This window comes from Otolemur garnettii, unplaced genomic scaffold (genome assembly GCF_000181295.1).
Source record: "Otolemur garnettii isolate 467f Iridium unplaced genomic scaffold, OtoGar3 scaffold00210, whole genome shotgun sequence".
Taxonomy (NCBI): Eukaryota; Metazoa; Chordata; class Mammalia; order Primates; family Galagidae; genus Otolemur; species Otolemur garnettii.
In genome coordinates, this window is record NW_003852605.1 from 881519 (window position 1) to 890986 (window position 9468).

General features: G+C 52.4%; 1 protein-coding gene across 1 annotated transcript in view; it reads left to right on the top strand.

The window, feature by feature from the left end:
- Positions 1 to 2304: 2304 nt before the first annotated feature.
- Positions 2305 to 9468, top strand: part of LOC111722028 (fatty-acid amide hydrolase 1-like) — a 21262-nt gene continuing 14098 nt past the window's right edge. The window contains exons 1-6 of the mRNA XM_023507861.1: positions 2305 to 2324; positions 2600 to 2804; positions 7511 to 7624; positions 7865 to 8014; positions 8329 to 8462; positions 9025 to 9231. Of these exons, the coding sequence (XP_023363629.1) occupies positions 2305 to 2324; positions 2600 to 2804; positions 7511 to 7624; positions 7865 to 8014; positions 8329 to 8462; positions 9025 to 9231 (830 nt within the window). The remainder of the gene's footprint in view (positions 2325 to 2599; positions 2805 to 7510; positions 7625 to 7864; positions 8015 to 8328; positions 8463 to 9024; positions 9232 to 9468) is intronic.

The following is a 9468-nucleotide window of genomic DNA, read 5'->3' on the forward strand; positions in this document are numbered from 1 at the left end:
GGGGGGGGAGACAGGGTCTCACTTGTTGCCCTCAGTAGAATGCCCTGGTGTTACAGTTTATAGCAACCTCAAACTCTTGGGCTTAGGCAATTCTCTTGCCTCAGCCTCCTGAGTAGTTGGGACTACAGGCACCTGGCTATTTTTGGAGATGAGGTCTCACTCTTGCTCTGGCTGCTCTCAAACCTGTGAGCTCAGGCAATCCACATTCCTCAGCTTCCCAGAGTGCTGAGATTACAGGCGTGAGCTACCGTGCTCGGCTCTGCTGTCATGATCTTGAGTAGTGCCCATGAGGACAAATAACTCCCAGTCTATATTCAATCTATAACTTTCTCAGTCTGCGGACCCTCATCCATCCACTTCCCCTATCCCAGTAACCTCTACATGTCCCTCCACCCATCCACCACCAAATACACTGAATTCCTCCCACAATGTGCTCAGGTAACCAAAAAGAAATAGTTTCTGTCTGAAAGGTGGTTTTGTTCTAACTAGCAAACCGACGTCAAATACGTAATTACCCAGAAACACTTGCTAGAAGTACAATAAAGCAGAAGCACTGAGTACCATGAGAATAAACCACGTGTCACCTGATCCAGCCTGGTGTGTGTGTGTGTGAATGCTTCCTGGAGGAAGCACCATTTAAGGGGGGAATATCTTGTCTTACAAACCAAGGAACTAGTCTTTTACAAGAAGGGTAGGGTTATTGACTTTAAATGCTGCTGATTTAACTTTGAGGTGAGGGCTGGGGTCGTTTGAACATGAGCCAGGCTGGATTGGGTGAAGGAGCAAATGAAAGGTGAGGAAGCAAAGGCGGCTGGTTTAGAGAACTGGGAGAGCTTAGCTGGGAGGGGGAAAAGGTGTGGGTGTATTAGCCAGGGTGGTTGTAGAACTGAGAGAATCTTTGTTTTACATGTTAAATGGTGCCAGGAAAGAGCCAGCAGAGACACAGAGAGGGGACAAGTCAAGGTAGAAATAAAGGGCTCAATCCCACTATTATTCCTCTACTAAAGAAATATCAGTGTGTCTGGGCACAGTGGCTCATGCCTATAATCCGAGTACTCTGGGAGGCTGAGGCAGGTGGATTGCTTAAACTCAGGGTGGACTGCTTGAGCTCACAAGTTCAAGTCCAACCAGAGCAAAAGCGAGACCTCATCTCTACTAAAAATAGAAAAACTGAGGCAAAAGGATCGTTTGAGCCCAGGAGTTGGAGGTTACTGTGAGCTACAATGCCATGGCACTCTACCCATGGTGACAACTTGAGACTCTGTCTCAAAAAAAAGAAGGAAATATCAGTGAGCACTGGGCTGTGTGCCAGGCACTTTGAAAAGGACTGACAAGATCTGTGCTGTGATGGGACCTACCTTCTGGGAAGGGAAGCAGGAATAAGTAAACAACTCAGCAAGGCAATTTTTGAGATGAGGAGATAAAATGGGGTATGTGGTAATGAAAGGGTGCAACCCAGGGAAGGGTGAGGTCATGAGGCCTGGGGTGGCACAGGGTGTATTAGAGGTGCAGCAAAGCCTAGGGGGGCTGAAGGCATGGGGATGGGGGTGGGGGACTGCCGAAGGAAATGGGTCAGCAAAGAGGCAGGACAGAGGCGGGTCCTGAGGCCCCTTGGAGATGACAGCACTGGAGTGTTACAGGCTGGATGACCTCAGTGTTGCCCACTAGGTCATGACAAGTCAACTGCTGACTTCACATCTGCTCCTGAGTGGCCCTGGGAGCAGAGTCACTATTCCTGGTCACTGGGACTGGAAGGCTCCTTTCTCTCCCTGGGACAGAGGCTGGATGGCAGCATCGAAGAAGAATGGAAGGGTTCTTAAGCCAAGTTCCCCCTTCTCTCCTCTTCCCTTATCTCATGTCCTCCCAGGTCCTCCTCTGGGATGTTGCCTCCACTCCACACCCCTTGTCTCCTTCTCTCCACCAGAGAGGAGGACCAACAGTTGGAAGGGCCTGAACCCCAGGATCAGAATACTAGCTTGCTTGGGGAGCTGAGGGTGAGAAGCCCAGCTGGGGTGAGGCCAGGGCACTGCCTACGGTAGCCCTCACTTCCCTGTATCATCTCCTGGGGGCGGGTGCCTTTTGAACTCTGCTGTTCCTGATGTATAGGAGAGGGTGTCCCTCCCTCTCCGTTCTGCCTGGGTCCCAAATGCCTCCTTAGAACCTCCACTCTGGGCAAATGCAGCCTGTTCAGTCCCTCTCCAGGTATCTGCTTATGCCAAACAAAAGGGGATTGGGTTACCCTTAAAGCAACCAGAAATCACAGAAGCAACCCCATCCATGACTCTGGAGGGTCAGACCAGGGTGATGGGTGGGGAACTGGAGAGGCAAGTGGGAAGAAGGACACGTCACCTGACCAGCTGCAGGCTTGAACCCCTCTCCAGGCTTGTCTCTGTCAAAGTCTCTTTCCCTGTGTGGCCTGAGAGTCTTTGTCCCAGGAAGAAAGGTAAGGGTGAGAGCTGGGTGGGAGGAGGTTGTGCTCTGCTACGCCCAGGGCCATGGTCCCCGCCTCCCAGGGCCCTAGATGTGGGTGGATGCTCTAGCAGTGTCCCCGAAATACAAGCAGGAGGTGCTCTTAAAGAAGCAGTGGGTGCTTCCACAGAGGTCGTGTGAATCCTGGGAAGGCTTGGCTGTCATACTCCTTGGTGATGCTGCTCCTGGTGGCCCTGCTGGGAGCTGTGCTGCTGGGAGCTTCCCTGCTTTCGTGGCAGCGCCCTCCAGCACGGAATAAGATTCCCAGGGCACAGAAGAGGAGGGAGATGGCGCTGAAGCAAATGGAGGCCCTGGCCCAGCGGCTCCGGCAACAGGTGAGCAGACATTGATCCCAGGGGCCCTTAGCTCTCCATCTGAATAGGCAGATCCCTCTCAGGATGGGGCCCCTCCCATGGCTCTATCCCTTCAGAGACAGAGAGCTGGTGGGCAGACCCCACCCCCAGCTCTCCCCACGCTGGCTCTTTGTGTGGTTCTCCTTCATTGTGTCCTCTGAGTTGCTGGAGATGGGGGACAGTGTTTTCTCTCTGTGCTGCCAGTGTATATAGCTTAGTAACGTAGTGGGTGTTCACTTGGGCTATTTGTTGAAATAAAATAAACCGATGGAGGTAATTGGAGGTGGAAGGTCTCTTTCAGACCCTGAGCACCCCTAAACCCCACTGAGACAGGAGTTCTACACATCCCCTCCCCCCCGCCCCCACTAACCTATTCAGTTCTGAAAATGTTTTCTGAGTACCTGGTAGGTGCAGAGCACTGGGCACTAGAGACAGGGCCTCCCAGGAAATTGTATGTCTTAAAGGTGGCTTTGACACCTCAGGTGGGGATATTTCAAGGCATCAAGGCAGTCATCATAGCTGGTCAGGCTGAGATTAGCAGGTGGAGTGGCTGGGCCATGGATGTATTAGCAAAGCCTGCCAGGAGTGGTGGAGAGAAGGGCGTGAGGGAGGGGCATGGAGATGAATGCAGACTGAGCCTGGGATTTGCTGTGTGGCCTGGAGGATGTGATCATCCCTCTCTGGGCTTTGGGCTCTTCAACTGTCCAAGGAGGGGTGGGATCACAGTATCTTAGGCTCCGTCTGGGACCTCCAGCGGTAGGGTTTGAGGATAGCGCCTGGGGTGCTGTCCCCGTGCTCTGGAGTTCCTAAGTGTCCTCTGCCGTCCCCTGGACAGTGATTGATGGCCCCAATGGGAGGCTTCTCTGCTCGACCTGCTGCCGTTGCTGAAAATGTGTATTAATATTAATTGGGGCTAATTAGCTGGATAAATCAATCTGCCCCCAGAGAGCAGCTGCCCCTCCCTGGTTGATGAGGAGGAAGTCTGGGCTAATGGGGTTACTGAGGCGAACCAGCATGATGGAGAGGATCCCTGCATGTGAGCAGAGGCCCCATCTGCGTGTGGTGGTGGGGTGAGCTCCCTTGCTGCCAGCGAGGGCCTGCCTGCGTGTGCCTCCTGCTGGCCTCTTACTGTGTTATGGTAAGAGGTGTGTGCCTGGTCTGACTGCGCGGACATGTGCCTGGCAGATTGTGAGTGTGTTGTGCTCCTGGCTGGAGTGTGCAAACCTAGATGTGTGTGGCTGGTGTGCATCTGCATGTTTGGTCAGCATGTTCATGTGTGGCTGCCTGTCTGATGTACAGGGTCAGCTGGGGCTCAGTGTCCAGGCATCTGGTTGGTGAACATGTGGCCATCTGGGGGATGCAGACTGTTGGGCTGGGCACCTGGCAGGGGCGTGTGTGTGTCTAATTGGCTGGAGGAGTGGAAGGGGTTGGATGTGAGGTCACCCATGGTGTCTCCCACCTCCTCTCAGAGCTTCTTGGTGCTCAGCAGCATGCTTTTCCACAACAAAGATGCACAGATCTGCCCTGGGCATCTTCCCAGCATTATCCCAGGGATACCCTCAGGACCCCAGGTGTCCAGATTTATATGGCATGGGAGGCAGAAGGCTGAGACATAGATCAAACCCTCAAAGAGTTCAATCAAACAAATCCGATTTAGTTCAGATTAGCAAGATTTCTCTGGGTTTTGCCTTGTGCTGGATTCTGAAATCCATTGTAAAGATGAATCAGACATCTGATCTAGACTTACTGTAAAGATGGGCCCAGCCTGGGTGGGGCGTGGTAGAAGCAGAGCTGTATAATCCATGCTGGGCGGCAGTTCGGAGAGTGCGGTAAAGTCCCACGGGGCTGTGGGACACAGCAAGAGGATGTGACTCGTCTGGAGTAGGTCATGTGGGAATCACAGAGAGGTGGTGTGTGAGCCTCGCCTCGCCTGATGTGTACGAGTTTTCCAAAAGAAGCAGGGAACAAGAAAGGCAGTACCAGAGAGGGAAAAGCCTGAGAGAAAGCAGTGTTCTGTAGAACACATAGAAAATGATATTCGGTCAGTGGCTCACACCTGTAATCCTAAGGCCAAGGTGGGTGGATTGCTGGAGCTCAGGAGTTCAAGACCAGCCTGAGCAAGAGCATGACCCTGTCTCAACTAAAGATAGAAAAACTACCCAGGCATTGTGAACGGCAGCTGTAAGCCCAGCTACTTGGGAGGCTGAGGCAAGAGGATCGCTTGAGCCCACCGTGACACCAGGCACCACTGTAAACATGTATTAACTTAGTAGAATACTATAATTACAATCATTATCCTATCACAGAGATAAGGAAGTGAAGGAAGAGAAGAGGTATTTAAAATATAAGTGTCAGGGTTAGGATTCAAACATAGGCAGCCCAGCAAGAAAGGCCACATTCTTTTTTTCTTTTTGGCCAGGGCCGAGGTTTAAACCTGCCACCTCCAGTATACGGAGCCAGTGTCCTACTCCTTGAGCCACAGATGCCGCCTGAAGGGCTATACTCTTTTTTTTTTGAGACAGAGCCTCAAGCTGTCCCCCTGGGTAGAGTGCTGTGGCATAGCTCACAGCAACCTCCAAACTCCTGGGCTCAAGCGAGTCTCCTGCCTCCGCCTCCCAAGTAGCTAGGACCACAGGCGCTCGCCACAATGCCTGGCTATTTTTTTTCGGTTGCAGCCTTCATTGTTGTTTGGTGGGCCCGGCTGGATTCGAACCTGCCACCTTAGGTGTATGTGGCTGGCGCCTTAGCCACTTGAGCCACAGGTGCCAAGCCAGGACACACTCTTAATTGCCAGGTCACATAACTTCTTTTTTTTTTTTTCCTTGAGACACAGTCTCACACTGTTGCTCATGCTAGAGTCCCATGGCATCAGTCTAGCTGACAGCAACCTCAAACTCCTGGGTTTAAGCAATCCTTCTGCCTCAGCCTCCCACGTAGCTGGCTAATTTTTTCTATTTTTAGTAGAGATGGGGTCTCCCTCTTGCTTGGGGTGGTCTTGAACTCCTTAGGTCAAGGGATCCTCCCACCTCAGCCTCCCACAGTGCTAGGATTACAAGTGTGAGCTACTGTGACCAACCAGGTCATACAACTTCTGATTATGGTCAACATAAATTATTATGACATTCTAACACAATGTTTATGACATAATTGATAACAGGAATATTTATGAGCATAACTATTTAAAATCGTAGCTGGTATTATAAGAGCTAGAAAATTGTTGTTGTAATTGCTATTGGTTTAACAAATGCTGAGAGAGAACACAACCCAAGGAATGACATTAAAAGAAAGACTTCCCTTAATAAGACTGCAAGTCATCTAATGATTCAATTTATCAAGAGAGCTCTGAGATACAGGGACTTCCTTCAAAAGATGGTGGTCACATCTGGCTCAGTGCTCATAGCACAGTGGTGCTATGGTGTTGCAGTATTATCCTGAGAGCAACTGGGACCTAGTGTTAGATTGAGTTTTATAAGATGTCTTTGGGTATATTTGGCTGCTAAGGTCACCCAGGGAGGATGGAAAGGCAAGGAGAGGAAAGGCCAAGGCCTGAAGAACATCAACATCAACTGAGGAGCCTGTGAGTGAGAGGAAGCCAGGAAGAGTCAGGGCGTTAGAGGGTCTCTGGAAGGAGAGAGTCAGACTGAGAAGGAGAGTAAGGTGAGGACTGACAGGAACCCACGACATTTAATAGTCAAGAAGTCTTGATGCCCTTGGGGAGAAGGGGCTCAGTGGAGTGGGCAGGACAGATGTCAGACTGGGTGTTTTAAGGAGTGAAAGAAGAGAGATGGAGCCAGGGATCCCCTAGCTTCTCAGGAAAATTTCCTTGTCTCCCTCACCCTTCTCTCCAGGACCAAGAAAAGCCCACCATGCCATCTTCCCACCCAGCCCTCACTCCAGCTAGGGGTGTCAAGGGTCTCAAACAGGATTGAGGAGGGGAGGGAAGAGAGCTTTTCCTTCCTGAGAGCCTGCTGTGTGCGGCCCTCATCATGTTACGCTTGGCAGGACAGCAGTCCTGAGGGCTGGTATCAGCTTCCCCTCACACCCTGGGGGATGGGGCTCCAGGCAGCTAAGGGGCTTGTCAGTACGGCTGACTCAGGCCTGCCTCCTAGTCTTTCCTCCCTCAGGGGGCATAGGCCCTGGGAGGGGCAGGGACCTGCCCCAGGTGCCCTGGTGGACCAGTGGTGTGGTCAGGGATGGGTGCCAGCGCCAGGTCTCCTGTCCGTGGGTTAGATTCTTGCCCTCCACTAGGGTGAGATCAGCAGGGTGGGAGGACCGGAGAGGAATAAGGGGGATGCCTGGGATGCCCCCTGGAAGTAAGCCACACAGCTGAATTTTACTTCCATGGCCCCCAGTCCCAAGATACTGCATGTAGAGTCACTCCCACTCCAACTGTGACCCTTATGAAGTATGACCTGAGGAGTAAATGCTTCTCTGTGCCAAAGCCCTGGGCTAGGATCTGGGGGACAGAGACAGAAGCGAACATCTGTGCCCCTGAAGAGCTTTCACACCCACCTGGAGACAGATCAAGAGATGCTTTTAGTTCTAAGAATGAGCACAGGGGCATGTGTGGTCCCACAGACGTGCTCAGCTGAGCATGTAATGGGACACAGGCTTGTGGTGTGGACTGTCTGGGAGTGGTCCCAAATAATCTATCTTTGATATCTGCCCACCCTCCCTCATCTCCACAGGAGCCAGATGTGGACTCTGAGTCAATCCTGGAGCTTCCCCTGGCAAAGCTGGCCCAGAAGCTACAGGCTGAAGAGCTGAGTCTGGAGAGCGTCCTCTGTAGCTACTTAGAGCAGGTATGGGTCAGGAGTCAGGATACAAGCCTGGGGCTCTGGGTCAGAATCAGTGATGTCATCTGCCATTTTTCTACTTAAGAGGAGTTGAGGGGCAGGTGTGACTCTGTGGTTCTGCCACTGACCTGGGAGGGGGAACATCTCAGTCTCCTCAGGGTAGCAGGAGAGGCCAGGTGACTGAGTGCCCTGTCTCGGCCCTGGCCTCCCTGGGGGCCCTGGTCTGCTCTCTTCAATGTGACTCAGGCTCTGAAGGTGCACCAGGAGGTGAATTGCCTGACCGATTTCCTGGGGGAATGTGAGGAGCAGCTGCAGGCACTGAAGAAGCTTAAAAAGAGTGAGCGAGGCCTTCTCTATGGGGTCCCTATAAGCCTCAAGGACACCTATGACTGCAAGGTGAGCCTTGAGGTGTGCACATGTGCATGTGTATGTGTGTGTGCATGCATGCGGCACTTTAAGCATCTAAGTGTGTGACACTAGGCAAGTTACTTAATCAAAGATGCACGTTAGAAGGTGGCAAACTGGGGTTTGATCCAGAGGTTAAGACTTCACCAGTGCTCTTCTGCCACCAGAGCATCCTTGTAGTACAGTGTATGTGTCTGCAAGGGTGTGAGAGCATACGTGAGTGGAGCCAGACTGGGACTGGAGTCTGCCAGGAAGGTGATTCAGCCTGACCCCCACTGGCTGGACGTGACTTTCCTGTTCTGCAGGGCCATGACTCCACGTGTGGCCTGGCTCAGTTCCTGGAGAAGCCAGCGGCCAAGGACGGAGTCATCGTGCAGTTGTTCAAGGCCCAGGGAGCCATTCCCTTTGTTAAGACCAACATCCCGCAGACACTGTTCAGGTCTGTGAAGCAGCAGCAGGGATCTGGGACTGGGCCGGGCCCAGGGCTGAAGCTGCTCTTTAAAGCCCTGATCTCAGGCAGAGACTGAGGTGGGGGCTTGTCATGCAGATTTCAAGGGCCAGGGTTCTTGGTTCTGCCCTCTGGGTCTGGGTGTCCTCATTCTACAATGAGGCTGGACTGATTCCAGGGTCTCTAAGGGTCCTCTGGGCTCCAGTTTCTGTAAAGTTACATCTCCATTTCTATCCTGGCTTCTTTAAGTATTCTCATCCGGTATTTTCTCTCCCCCTACTCACCCTTTAGTGTATTGCTCTGGCTGCAGAGCTGTGGGCTTCTCGGTCCTTATTTCAGAAGTTGTGGCTGGTGTCCAATCTTGGTCTTTCCAGCAGCAGCAGCCCCTTCCCCTCCCCCAAGCTGAAGCGGGACCCGGAGGTCTCAGCCTTAGGGAGACACTCATGGAGCCAAAGGAGCCCTGGAGTTGATTCTGGAGGGTGGTTGGTCCCCAGGTGTGTGTGGGGGAAGGCTGCCCCAGTCAGGCTTTCACCCTTTTCTTATCTTCCCTTAGCTATGACTGCAGTAACCCCATCTTTGGCCAGACCCTGAACCCCCTGAACTTAAAGAAGTCTCCTGGGGGATCCTCAGGGGGTGAAGCAGCTCTATTGGCAGGGAAGGGGTCCATCCTGGGCATGGGTACTGACACAGGTGGCAGCACCCGCGTACCAGCCAGCTTTTGTGGTGTCTGTGGCTTCCGGACCTCAAGAAGCCGCCTCAGGTACTCATGGATGGAGATGACAGGATGGGCTCAGCCCTGCCCAGAGAAACTAGAGGGGAAGGAGGACAGGAGCCTGTTCCTACCATCAGTTTTTACCCACTTAGCTCACTACTGGGGAAAGTGAGGGAAGGTAGTATGGCTTTGAATAACTCCTGCCCCTATCACAGATAAGCATATCATGTCTTATGCAGGTAGCAGTGAAACAGACCTTCCACCCAATTCTTTTTTTTTTTTTTT